Raw genomic sequence first — 14,281 nt, forward strand, 5'->3', positions numbered from 1 at the left:
CTATGTCAGTTTTTTCCTTCTGACTAGACTCTATTGCATAACCGGCACTGTGGTTTATAATTTTTCGTTGCCCTTCCTTCCATCTACCCATCTCCTCACCCATCCATACAAACCCACCCTTGCACCCCGAGAGAGCTGACATACTTGGTCATAAGCCAACTTCACGTGTGGGAGTAAAAACTGCTCACCGAACCACACTGCCACTCACACCCAGAAATCGGTCCTCACCGATGCCTTTTATCCCTGCCCACCCCCCATAACCATCCCTCACCAAATTCTGGCCACTCTACTTCAAAGGACGAGTCCTAGGAGCAGGACTCTGCTCTGTAGCTCGGTACCGCCACACCTTCAGGTACCCTCCTCCTCCTCCGCTCATGTGGCCCTCTGAAATGACCAGGTTCTGTATAACCAGTTTCTTCCCAAGAATTTGAAAGTATTTCTACACAGGGCCAGACAGTAAATACTTTCGCCTTGGGAGGCCACACGTCCCCTGTCTCAAGCACGCAACTCTGCCCTTGGAGAACAAAAGCAGTCCTAGGCAATCCATCCACAATGGGTGTGCTGTGTTCCCGTGGGAGTTCCGTGACAAAAACACACAGAAGACTGCATCTGGCCCACGGTGCCAGTGTGTGCGGACTCCTGGTCGACCCTGTCTTCAGCGGTTCCCAAACCTGTCTGCACATTGGAATTATCTGGAGGCATCGAGATACTCACGCCTGGGTCCGATCCCCACAGGTTGTGATTTAATTAGTCTGGCATATGGTGTGGGCACTGGGAGGCCACAAAGATCCCCAGGTGATTCTAATGTGCAGGCATCTTCAGGAACCACTGCTCTACGTGGCTTTCATAATTACCCTCTTAAATAAAACACATCTGGTTCTGTCACCAGTGCTTAAAGCACTCTATGGACTTCTTTTTTTTTTTTTTTTTTTAAAGATTTTTTATTTTATTTATTTGAGAGAGAGAGAGAGAAACAGCATGAGAGGGGAGAGGGTCAGAGGGAGAAGCAGGCTCCCTGCCGAGCCGGGAGCCCGATGTGGGACTCGATCCCAGGACTCCAGGACCACGACCCGAGCCAAAGGCAGTCGCTTAACCAACTGAGCCACCCAGGCGCCCCACTCTATGGACTTCTTGACCAACAAATGAAGTCTCTGCCTGATAGTCCTTTAGTACGCCTTCTCTGACCTCCCTAGGGAGCGCCTTTCCCTAGAGTTCCCACAGTTTTCCATTTATTCACCCACTCACTCATTCCTTGATTCATCCCTTCACTGGTTTGCTCGGTAACTAGTCACAAGCACCCGCTGGGTGCTGGGCACTATTCTAGGTGCCACATACACCATGGTGAGCAATAGTCACTGTTGCTGTACTCTCTTGGCTTACGTTATAGCATCCATGCCTCAATTAGTACTAATCACATTGCAATTAGTGTAATTATTATGTGATGTATTAGCCGTAATTACCAAAAGACTGGCATTTCCTTGAACACATGCTGGTCATCTCTGTATACCCCATACCGAGAACCAGTGCCCAGAAAGCACTGAATGACTGCTGAATGTAGGGACGCCTCAACTGCGCAGGCCATGTACACAACGTGTTTTAAAGCAAGCAGGAGGCAGCGTGCTGAAGGGACACGGGTAGTGCGGAGGGGTTCAGAAGGCCTCGGGTTTATCTAGATCCAAAAGGAGCAATTTAGTAGAGTGGTCAAGAGCACAGCCTTTGAGGTCAGACAGGCTTCGCTCTAGTCCTGGCTCTCACGTGTTTTCCACGTGTTCTTAAACAACTCAGTTTCCTCATCGTTAAAATGCAGAAAGCAACAGCACTCACTGCCAAGTTTGTGTAAACAGTACGTAAAATGCTCAGTATCCGATGCACAGTAGGTGCTCAACAAACGTTAGCTGCTAATAGTCGTCATCAATACTGTGGTTATCCTAACTGTTGACCCTCCTGTTGTAACTAATGCCCTGATCACAGTTTTAGCATGTAGAAATCATTTAAAAAATGACAGCTGATATTATTGCTTTCATCTCAACAGTGCCACTCCTCAGGTGTGTGGACCTTGGCCCCTAACACAAGTGACATCTCTGGGCATCAATGTCATGGACAATAACGTAGGGGTGGGGGGAGCATATTTTGTTTTAAACACCCTTCCATCTCTAGAATGTTCACTCTAGGTATTTCTTCTGGAGCATTTGGCATACTGCAACATGATAACTTGGCTGCTGGGAAGAAAGTCTCCATGGGCAGTTATCCAAAGGAGTGAAGGGGTGCGAAGCATTCCTGCCTAGCCATGCTGTGTCAGTCTACAAGAGATTAAGAGACGGCTAGAGCCAGAAGAAGGTTTCAGGGAACTAGGAAAGCCAGGTAGAGTTAACAGACTCAGACTGGAAAGTTGGCTTTACTGAAAAGAGGACTGGATCAGGGCTTTCAAGAAACTCATTCTATCCAAATTAAATTATAAACAGGAACCTGCCCTGTTTTAAGATTTGGAAGGCTTGAAGTTGAGTAGGGAATGGTATGCATTTCAGCAAGAGACAGGGAATTAGGAAAGTCAATAATGTTTTGTGCTGCACATGTTGGAAGCACCTGTAATAGCAAAGAATAAGCTCCTTAGTTTGAATTTTCTGGCATTCATTTATGAAGCCTCTGGAGCCTGCAACTACAATGAAAACATATTATCCTTTTCACAGTGTATGTATTTAGCTCCTGAAAATAATCTTCTTATCTCCTGTTTAGTGAATTATCACTTTCATTTTCCTCCACAAGAAATTACACACTAATAGAGGGTTTTAAGAGTTTACAATTTCTTTTTTGTATTCTGATTTTAAAATTGAAAAGTAATCTCCTTACTCCTTGAGCTCAGCCAGTGAAGCTGAAATCCTAATGTCATGGCCCAGTAAGTACAGAGATGTAATTAAATCACTCCACTGAACTAATTCACCAAGAGGGCCACCACTGAAAGCTGTCTCTGCTATCTTAAATCCAGATTCCTTAGTCAGGAGTCCCAGGTGAACGAGGACCTGAAAAAAAAAAAAAAACAAAACAAAGGAGAGGCATATATTGATTCCCACTGAACCAAGTACAAACTCCATAGTAACACACCAAAAGCAATCAACCAATTCTAAAGTGATGTTTACGTTCTAATGAAACCTCAACATGGCGTAAGATTTTTCTAAAAGGTACAAAGAAATGGAAGGAAATAAAGTCACTACTGCCCCTTTTATGGCTATGAAAATGACATACGGACAGTCTGTTTCTAAAAAGCAGGATAACATTTGGGAAATCAGAATTAAAGGAGAATAAGCCAGGGCAATAAAATTATCATTTAACAATATTGGGTTTTTTTTCCCCCACAGCTGGAATATTTTTAAGGTTTTAACGTAAAAAATTCCAAACATAGCCAAAATCAGACACAATAATGCAGTCAATTCCAATGTACTCATCATATAAATTTCACAATTATTAACTCAGGATCTTAATGTACACCCCTCATTTTCTCCCAACCCCTCTAGCTTTTGTTGAAGCAAATCCTAGAGATCATATCCTTTCAACTGCAAATACTTCAGTTTGTATCTCTAAAAGAAACAAACCTTCAGTTAAAAAACATAACCATAACATCACTATCACCCCTAAAATAGCTATTAATTCCTTAATATCATTCAATATCGTTATCTTTTACACTTCCTCAACTGTTCCTTTTTTCAAGCACAGTTGTTCAAGTCAGAAGTCAAATAAATTGCATAAACTATAATTGTTTCATTTATTTCTCAGGCTTCTTTAACTCCATCCTTTGGGGGTGGGGAGAGTTTTAAATCTGTCAAAGAGACTAGGTTGTATTTCCAGTAGAGTCTCTCACACTTAGGGTTTTGCTGATTATATAACAGATTCTTCCACCCCTTGTATTTATAGTAAATTAGTAATCAGATCCGCGGGCATGATTCAATTCATATTTGATGTTTTTGGCAACACTACTTCATAGGTGGTACTGTGTGCTTCCACTAGTGGGAACGTCTGGGCTCTCTGGTGATGTTAGCAGCTACTGATGATCACTAACTAGATGCACTCATCCATTAGGGGTTGCAAAATGGTGATACTTTATTATTCCTTCTGCCTTTATTAGCTGGAATGCTTCTATAAAGAGAAACTACCCCCCCCCCCCCAATCAACTATTTGGCTCTGCTGAAGTATGGTTTACATAGAAAAAGCCCGGGAAATATTTCACTCTTATCCTTTATCAGTTTTCAAAATAACAGATTTGTTTGTTAGCATACTCTAATGACCATCAATGAGGCTTTTTAAAGGTATCATTATAAAATCATGGATAGAAGTATATTAGATGCGTTTCAATAAGCTGTAGTTATTATCCTTAGGGATTATCAAATTGTCCCATCTTGCCAATGGGAGGACATTCAAGTTGGCTTCTAAGTTCTTCTGACACAATTCTAGTAGTCTTTGAGAGTTTCTTTGCTCCCCGGTATGACAGATGTTCCCGGCTCATCATGTACAACTTCTGTGTCAGACCTTAACCAACGATTTTTCCAAGAACCTCTTATACCATTTAGTGGAAATGGCATCTAAAGATCAAGTTCTGGTGCGTAAGGGGACTCTAGTTAATCATTGTCTGTAGCCTTTTTCAGTGGACGAAGCTGGAAATTTATTTCTCCTCCAGGATAAAACCAATCATAAATTCACACTGGTACTTCCCATTCAAACTCAGGATTACAGTAGCTTTGCATAACATTATCCATCTTACATATGTTATTTCCTCTCTCCCACATGGAAAATCCCACTTCTCCAGGATACTAACATTAAGTCCTTAAGCTTTATTCCAATATGCAGAAGGGATTCAGAATGAGAATATCTACACCACCACCTACTACATGTAAACTTAGTAAAACTCAGTAAAACTTCTCTTAAGGTATATTGCAGTTTTTTTGTCCTTTGTGATATACCATCAGAAATGCTCAACTGGCTGTGTTCTAGTCACTAAGAACAGTCCTTCTTTGTGTGTTTGCTGTAAAAATGGGTACGTAGTCAGCTCAGGTCTTATTTTCTTTGTAATTTTTAGATACTGTTTTTTTTCCATAATTCAATTTTGTTTTATACTATGTCAAGTGATTCTAGTATCAAATCTACAGAGAAAGATATATTTAGTTAAGTCTAGTTTCTAATCCTGTTGCCTCCCTCCTTCCCCATATTTGACTCTTTTTATTGTGGTACAATAGATGTTAATATAAAATTTAATATTTTAACCATTTTTAAGTGTACAGTGGCATTAAGTGCATCCACAATGTTATGCAACCAGCTCCACTATCCATCTCCTTTAATTTCATGGTTTATCCATTTTTAAAAATATGATCAAGCATAAATGTATATTATATATACATCATGTGTGTGTACATGCACATATCTTTATGCATACATGTAGGTATATAGATATATAAAATTATCTCTTCCTTTTAAAAATAATGTTCACTGTTCTCCATCTACTATTTATTGACCTATATATAGGTCAATATATCCTAGAGATTATTGCATAGGATTATGTAAAAATACTCTAGTTCTTCTTACAGCCCACCTGGATTTTTGACCTAATTCTCTTCTACAGAGGACTATCTGGGGCCTGAACATTTGGACCTACTGTCTCATAAATTCAAGGGATTTAGCAGAATGGAACCACTAAACTGTCACTTGGGGTTTTGCAAGTTCATCATCCCTATTTCCTTTTTTTGAGGATATCAAATTAGTCAAATTAGGAACACCAAAGTCATTTTTAATTAATTTTTAGATGCGGGTAGTAGAGATCGCTTAATTTGCTCTGTTGTCATCCGGACAGTTACTCTAAAGCCAAGGCCATTTAACCTATAACTATAGGCTATAAAATCTTTCATGCTCAGGGTTATTCCCGGAGGTTTTCTAAGCAAATCCTCATGAACTTCAGACAAATTGGCCCCAGTTTAATTGATAGTATCTCTCCCTCAAGAACAGAAGCAGAAGCACCAACTCAACATAGCAGCAATGGAACGCACCAGTTGCCCAAAGCCCAGAACTGACAAATACCACAACCAGGAGACTGCCAAGATGATGTAACAACAAGTTCTCCAAGGTTGTATCTGGGTAAAGCCAAGAGGGTTAAGTTTCCTGATGCCACGGGGACAGTCAGGATAGTTCAAAGGAAAATCTCACAGGCAGATACTGGGCTTGGCTTCACCCAAGAAACATGTGTGCTGGTCCCTGCTAAGCAGGATTACTGTAATTGGGGAAAGGAAAGCCCAAAAAAGGCTGTACAAGAGACTGAGCAGATTCACCCTGAGGGAATATCATTTGAGACATGACATTTCTCTTAGTCTTGTTTCCAAGCAAAATTGAATTTTAAAAGAAAACTGGCATCTAACTGAACTGAATTCATCAGAGACTCACTTTCTTCCGCTTTCTCTTTTCAAGATTCTGCTTTTCTGCCAGGGACTTGATTGCCTGGATCCACGCATCAGCCATTCGCCGGATCCGGAGTCTCATCCACCGGAATTCTTCATGCTTTTTCATCATGCTGTAGAGAATATTAAAATCTGTACGAATCTCCGCCTAGAAACAGAAATTTAATAAAAATGAACAGAAGATAAAAAGTCAGAAGGCATAATGGCTGTCATGATGTGACATTTGAAAACTTGAAAGAGCTAGTCAATTAAATGCAGGGCTTCCAAAGTGAGGCTTGTCTGCTGCACAGCTTTACTTCAAGGCCCCAGGATTACAAATTAAAGTAAAGGCCCCTGACTGCTGATCTGCTGTATGGGACATCATTAAAAAATGAGAAATTGAGAAAGGCCCAGCACAGTCATTGCAAAGCCCCGAGTTACATTTAAATGCATTTTTTTTTTTTTTACAATGAGTATGCTCGATGTACCTTGAAATTCTCTGCACCCGAATTTATTGCCACTTGGATCTACTGCAAGGCAGCAGACTCCTGGAAAAAGTAAAGTCAATTCTTAACAGGCTGCTTGGCATTGTGTAGGTTGCCAGAAAGCTTTAGTCTGCCCACAAAGTTAAGCAGGGAAATAAATGCTCATCTTCTAGTTTTGTCCCAATCTCAAACAAACAAAAGTTCATTATTTTTTAAGGAATTTAAAAGCCAGCAATACCATTTTCCTACCATAGCTGAATAAAATTTAAGACTCAGGCCAGAATAATTTAAAAGCCAGGAAGAACATTTTTCTAATGTAGCTGGGTACAACCAGTGATCGGAATAACAGAAAAATAGTAGCACTCCTATTTATTTCTCGTAACATCTAAAACATGCTAACTCCATCCCTCAGCAGTCATGCGCTTTGTTCTCAACACTCACCTGATCCCTTCTTGACCCAACCTTCTCCCAAGATTCCCATGGCCTACTGCATGGGTCAGCACATTGTGGCGGGGAGGCCAGATCACGCTGCCAGTTTTGGTATAGAAAGTTCCGCGGGAACATGGCCACACCTGCTCATTTACATCCTGTCTATGGCTGCCCTTTGCACTCAAGGTCAGAACTGAGCAGTTCCAACAGAGACCTTACAGCCTGGAAAGATAAAAATATTCACTATCTGGCCTTTTACAGAAAAAGTCTGCTGACCCTTGGTCTAAAGAATAAAGACATAAGCTTTTAATATGGCACAGAAAACCTTTCATGGTCCCTACTGATCTTTCCCATCTCATCTTCCACCAAAGCTCATCCAACACCCTATGGCCTTGTCCACTGAACTGCGCTCTACTCCCTGAAAACACCAAACTCTGGTGTGAGCACCTTTCCCCCCCACACATCAGACACACTTTCCTCTCCTTCATCTACTGTGAACTCACTCATCCTTTGAAATTCAGCTCCAATGTCATCATCTCTTTGCAACCTCTCCTAACCCATGCAGGCTGAGATGACTGCTTTCTCACTCACTTCCATCGGCCTGTAGTTCAGCTTTTACTTGGGTGTGGTCATGATTTTCACCTGTCACCCTTATGAGATCGCTGAGCGCCCCGCATCTGGCACCAGGTCTCATTCCTCTCAGGAGCCTATCACTCAGGACCCCCCAGAGAATCGCTCGAGAAACAGACACTACTGGTTAACTGATTCGATCACCCACATTTCCACAGGGCTGCGGAAAGAAGTTCTTCAGTTTACCATGATTTCAGGTTACAGCGGGCATGTCTAGCCGACTCCGCAGGTATCCCTCGGCATGAGAACCAAATCACAAGCCTAGTTTCCAAAAATCACTCACCAATGAATTATGATCGGCTTCTTCATAGGGATTTTTTGCTCTCCAAGGTAAATGAGGACACCAATTTTCAACCTGAAAAATACATGAGAGACACTAAGTCTGCTGGTTCGTTTGTACACCACGTAATGCTCACACTAAGCACCAAGCACACCATTCCTGACACACAATGAGCACTACATTTAAGGGGGTTGTTACTACTATTAGACTTTCATGCTTTCAGCGAGCAGCACAGACGCAGGGGACCTCTCACACGGAACAGCAGCAGCAAAGGAATCAAGGAGCCCACAATTACACTTTCTATCTGTCCTTCAAAGTACTTCACAGTGACTGACTCCTTCATCCGGTAAGCCTCATGCGTCTATATCAGACGGAGAGGGGTGGGGGCGTCTCAGAGCAGCAAGGTAAAAGACGGAGATTGCAGGGGAATGAGAGGGGAAGGACAGGCATGATCCGTTATCTGTTGAGGCATGTCTGGAAAGGAAACCGTGTGACATTTGAGCCACAGAGCCCCATCATTTATCTCAGAATTAGGAAAGCAGCTGATTGTTTAAGGCTAATTGATGAAGGCTTTCCCTCATTTTCTGGCTGTTCACTTCACACTATGTCATTTCAAGGAAGAAGATGGTAAAAACTTGGAGAAAGAGATAAAAGGAAGAAGGAAAAAAAAAAAAAACCCTCAGCAATCTTGCAAGAGCCACTCTAGAAGATGGATTGTTTTGTCAATGCAAAGAAGTTTAGAGAGTTGAGGGGAAGAGGAAAAGTGCCCAATTTTACAGGAATTACTTCAAAGAGGCTACCGAAGAAAATTAGGCAAAAAAAAAAATTATAATTTTTAGTAAAAGAAAGATGAAAACTGCAGTGACGAATATTGCTGGCCTCTTTGTTAAAACTGGCCATATGATGCCAACCAAGGTAGCATATCCCCTGTGTACACGTACGTGATGAGATTATTAAAGATGGCTAATAAACAGTCATCGAAAATATCTTTTTCTGCGATCTTTCACCGGCTAGGTGGACCTACAGAAATACACGGAGCAAGTTGGGGGGGCATCCTTGGAAGGCCGCAGCCTTCTCTGCCAGGAACACAGATTCCGTCGAGATGGTGTGCCCTCCAGCTCTGGGTGCATTTTCAAACACACACAGCAGTTTCCCTCATCTAGAAATTGCTCTTAATGCCAGGTGATTTTGACTATGACCAAAATAACTGCGTGATTTGCATAAAGCCATCTGCTACTGCAACTGATGGGAAAGCAATAAGCGGAGGGCAGCAAAGCTTGGGGGAGGGTGGAATCCCTGGATAGGAAAAGAGCAATATTCTCTCTTTTTTTTTTTTTCTTGTGGAGCAAAATTAGACTTTACCGTATTTGTGAATGACTTCAGAGACTCAAAAGGACTCCCCAGGAGGAAAGCTGAAATGGTTTCTACTCATAAAAAAAAGAAAATACTGACTTGCCTTGGATGCCCATGTCTAATTATGGAGACCTTGCAGCAATATCACCATGAGAAGCAATATCTGGGGCTCCACACATGTGAGAAATGAGGGAAAACCAGCAGAAAAGCAGCCTATAAGCAGGTGAAGCCTCAGCTGGTCCCAGCAGCAGTGCAAACATCTGTACCTTGGAATCTTTGGCCAGTGTGAATTATTTACTTCAAATTAAATTCTTGCAAATGGACTAAATAAAATATTGCTATGAGGCATATTTATAACATGAAGGCTTCCCATGGACTGCAGCTTAGCATTTTCCACCGTGAGACCTTCAACCCCACACAAAACGGATGAGGAGGAGCGAGCAGGGTACAGATCTAAAGTCAGCCTCACACTAAATTAAGTAACGACATGTTCACGGCCACACGTCAGGATAAAGAATTTCCCACAAATAGCCTAATAGGGAAAGATGAAACAAGACTGTGCATAAAGAAAGTCAACCAAATGGAGAGACATGAGCGAGACGAGATACTGACAAAGAAAAGTACATTCCCTCCTTGCTCTTCCACCCTCAAAAGAACCTCTCAAAATTCACTCAGATGAAAATACTGTCCGAGGGGATCTTCTAAAATAGGACTTCCCTACAGAATACTCAGGACTTTAATTCCTCTTTGAAAGTGATCATTTATCTCAGTTCTTGTTACTCTAAATCACTGGATAATACTTCGCAAGGTTTCAAGGGCATTGCTGAAAGTACAGAAAACGGAGTCAGTGCATTTTAGCTTTTTAGCGAGAAATCTTCCTGCTAGGGTGGCTCAGTCGCTGGGCATCTGCTTCGGCTCAGGTCATGATCCTGGGCTCCTGGGGTCGAGCCCCGCGTCGGGCTCCCTGCTCGGCCGGGAGCCTGCTTTTCCCTCTCCCGCTCCCCCTGCTTGTGTTCGCTCTCTAGCTGTCTCTGTGTCAAATGAATAAATAAATTAAAAAAAAAAAAAAATCTTGGGCACCTGGGTGGCTCAGTTGGTTAAGCCACTGCCTTCAGCTCAGGTCATGATCCTGGAGTCCCGGGATCGAGTTCCGCATCGGGCTCTCTGCTCAGCAGGGAGTCTGCTTCTCCCTCTGACCCTCCCCCTTCTCATGCTCTCTCTATCTCATTCTCTCTCTCAAATAAATAAACAAAATCTTCAAAAAAAAAAAAAAATCTTCCTGTTATATATTCACTCGTAATGGAGGAAAAACCAATTATGAACATCTTTGACACCAAATGAAGATGGTGGGTTTTTAAGGTTGCTGGTTTTGTACACAGTCAGGATGACTGGCTAACAAAATAATTAAATTATACATAAACCAATTTCTCCATGGGAAGCGGGGGGTGGGGGGGGGGACCCAAACCACTTTTTTCTTGAAACCTCAGAGGATTACCAAGATTGGAAGAAAGCCAGCACTGGCAGTAACTCCAAGTACTGAAACAAACAGCCCTCAAATGAGCAACATTTTCCTAAATAAGAGCGTCATTAATAACACTCAGGGAAAGTCTTGCTCAAGGCTAATAACTCAACTTCCTAATCCCTAATTTTGTTTTCTGCCTGATTTACCCAGGGCCATTTAATGAGTCCAACCCCCCAGCACAGCATCCTCCCAAGAAAGCTGGACCCTAGAATGAGCCCACTGCCTTCCTGCTCTGGAAGCTCTTCTAGTTCAAATTATTCTTACCATCTCTTCTCTGCTTCTTAGAACCCTCATGGCCTCTGTCAGCCTGGTGCCTTCCTATACCCACGCCTTTGGCCACACTTTTCCAACTGTGACCCTTGGTGCTCTCCCTGGGACAGGATTTTGTATTTGCTCCGGGTGCAGGGACATGGATGTGGCTGGACCCTCCCACTGTCCACTCCCACCCCTGCCCGGCTCCTGGGAGCTGGGGAGCCCTGCCTCAAGACCTCTGCCAGGAAAGGAAATGGATAGCCTTCAAATAGTCCACAAATCACCATAGTACCTCTTAAGCACCAAAAACCACCTGCGTTCTTGGCACACGCACATAACAATCAATAGAGGAGCCAAACCATGACTCAAATAACCTTCGATTTGAAGGCAAAACTCCTTTCCCAGAACCCATCTTTTTAGCGCACGATTCTCAGGCCACAAACTGAAGAGGCAGGAAAAACAGAAAAAGACCAGCCAGTCTAGAACTTTGGAACATTAACACATATTCCACAGAGAGAGACCTATAATTCACCTTTCTGGAATAAGGAGATACAAAATAAACCAATTTGATTTTTGACAAGCCTCCTCCCAATGATTTAAACTTCTTTGATCTGAGAAGGCTTAGCAGCTTAATTATGACCAATGTGAGTCAAAACAAAGTCCCTAAACAACTCATGTGGGTCACACTTACTTGCAAGGCCTGTAGAATGGACAATTCGTTATATTTAAGAAAAAAGAAACCACTAGTAGATACATATATAGCTCAAGTTAGAATTTAAAGAGGGCAAAGAAGCAATAAAATTACAGCAAAAACTAGTAGGAGATTTAACATATATATGCATGAATTTACGTACAACTGGTATAACTTTGTAGTAACATCTGACTCTTTGGAAAGAATAATGAACAGGCACTGCTATGGCCTCTCTCGTGATTAATGTGAAGTGTTGGCTCTCATGGATCACTGCCGTGTAGAATTTCATGTTGTATTTTTCAGATAGTAAGTGCAATCAAAACTAAATGAGAAAAATGTGTAAAAAAGGTGAGCTTATCTCTGGATGAGGGTGTTACAGGTGCTTTTCATTTTCTTCTTTATGCTAATCTGCTCATTATGAGTTTTTACAATGAACGTTTATTAACGGAATAATTTCTAAAGGAGTTACCTTACATAAGCATACAGTCACTTACTGAGGGTTTACATAAGTCAGAATCTCTGGGAAAAAAATAAGCTTGCATGCATTACATCATTTAATCCCATCCCTAAAGAGCCAGGTGACATGGGTACCATCACCAGGTTACGTGTGGGGAAGTCAAGGCTCCAAGGAGATGGGAACTTGCCAAGGCAAGCTCACCAATGAGCTCCAAGACTGGGTGACAACTGGGGTCTATCGCTCCCCTGACCAGAACACGTTAGAGCCTCCCTTAAAGACCAAGCTTAGTGGAGGATAGACGACTGCTGAGTGGGAAAAGAGCGCCGAATCTGGAATTGGCCAAAATGGACTCTGTGCCCAGCTCTACCAATGACTAGACATATAAACTTAAAGCATTTAGCTTTCAAGCTTTCTCACTTACCAAATGAAGGTGACGGCTCAGCTGACTTTTTTTTTTTTTTTTTTAAGATTTTATTTATTTATTTGAGAGAGAGAGTGAGAGAGAGTACCAGCAGGGGGAGTGGCAGAGGGAGAGGGAGAAGCAGACTCCCCAGTGAGCAGGGAGCCAGAGGCGGAGCTCGTTCCCAGGACCCTGAGATCATGACCTGGGCCGAAGGCAGACGCTTAACCAACTGAGCCATCCAGGTACCCTTCAGCTGACCTCTTAATAACCCTATTACACTATAAGATCTGAAAAAGATAATTCTACATCATCCTATCCAGGCTAGCTGGTTATATATCAAAAGGATATAGCTGACTATGTATCTATTCATTTAATACACTGACTAGTCATATGAAGATAGATAGACACACTACCTACATACATGTATTCGTCATACTGATGACATATCAAATGAAGTTACTCGTGAAGGTATATGCTTAAAAAAGAAAAGAGCTTTCTCTACTCTGCTCCATGCCCCACCCACTTCCCTTTCTAAGGCTCAAAAAGCCAATGCAAATGGTAAAAGATGTCTACACGTCACTACGTGGTTCAGCTCTCTAGACTGGTCCTCTGCACCAAACACCTGAGCTGATTAATATCTGGGCCAAATGGTTAGGAAACAGTTGTGTATGGTGTGTATGGTGGGCAGGGCGAGGGAGACTAAATATAAAAATAAAAGCTACACTGTACTAGGAGCCAGGCACTAGGATAAGCACTTGACACACATAGCCTCACTTGGTCCTCAAATAATCCCCTGGGAAAGGCCACTTATCATGCCGGATGAGGACACGGCCCAGGGAGGACCCACAGTTGAGGACTGACGTGCCATCTGTGCCGTCCCCGAGTCCCGGCGCTTAATCACCACGTGATGCGCACGGAGCCCAGACCTTTGTGTCCCTCAGTCCCGCCAGCACAGTCCACTCTTCAGTGTTAGAGTGTAACTGCCTAAAGCTTCTATAGGAAACCCTTCAGAACAAGTTTGCTCTGCTCCTACTTTGTGGCCGTGCTGTAAGGGCAATGAAAGCAGTAAGAGCTCCCCGTGGGCAACGCCTGCCCCCCAACGTCTGTTCTGTGCAGCAAGGATTGTTTTCAAGCCGAAAGTGGATCATATCCTACACTAACGCAAACCCTTCAGAGGCTTTCTCCTTGTGCTTAGAATAAAGCCTGGAATTTATACCAAGATCCTGCAGAATGGGACCTGAACCCTGGCTGCCTCATTCACCCTGCCCTTCATATGAGACCTTCCTTCCAAGTCCAAACAGAACATTCTTACCTCACAAGGGCGGCCCAATGTGTGTTTGTATGGTGCGGGGCAGGAGGGTATGAAAAA

The 14,281-nt window shown here is 42.7% G+C and overlaps 1 protein-coding gene across 8 annotated transcripts in view; it reads right to left on the minus strand.

Moving 5' to 3' along the window:
• Positions 1 to 14,281, minus strand: part of MGAT5 (alpha-1,6-mannosylglycoprotein 6-beta-N-acetylglucosaminyltransferase) — a 332,440-nt gene that overhangs the window by 117,048 nt on the left and 201,111 nt on the right. For all 8 annotated transcript variants that reach the window (XM_081814571.1, XM_081814572.1, XM_081814568.1 and 5 more), the window contains 3 exons: positions 8,238 to 8,309; positions 6,418 to 6,579; positions 2,848 to 3,017 (listed from right to left, as the gene is read on the minus strand). In XM_081814571.1, coding sequence (XP_081670697.1) covers positions 2,848 to 3,017; positions 6,418 to 6,579; positions 8,238 to 8,309 — 404 coding nt within the window. The remainder of the gene's footprint in view (positions 1 to 2,847; positions 3,018 to 6,417; positions 6,580 to 8,237; positions 8,310 to 14,281) is intronic.

Source organism: Leptonychotes weddellii, chromosome 3, assembly GCF_054177405.1.
Source record: "Leptonychotes weddellii isolate Sample4059 chromosome 3, ASM5417740v2, whole genome shotgun sequence".
NCBI lineage: Eukaryota > Metazoa > Chordata > Mammalia > Carnivora > Phocidae > Leptonychotes > Leptonychotes weddellii.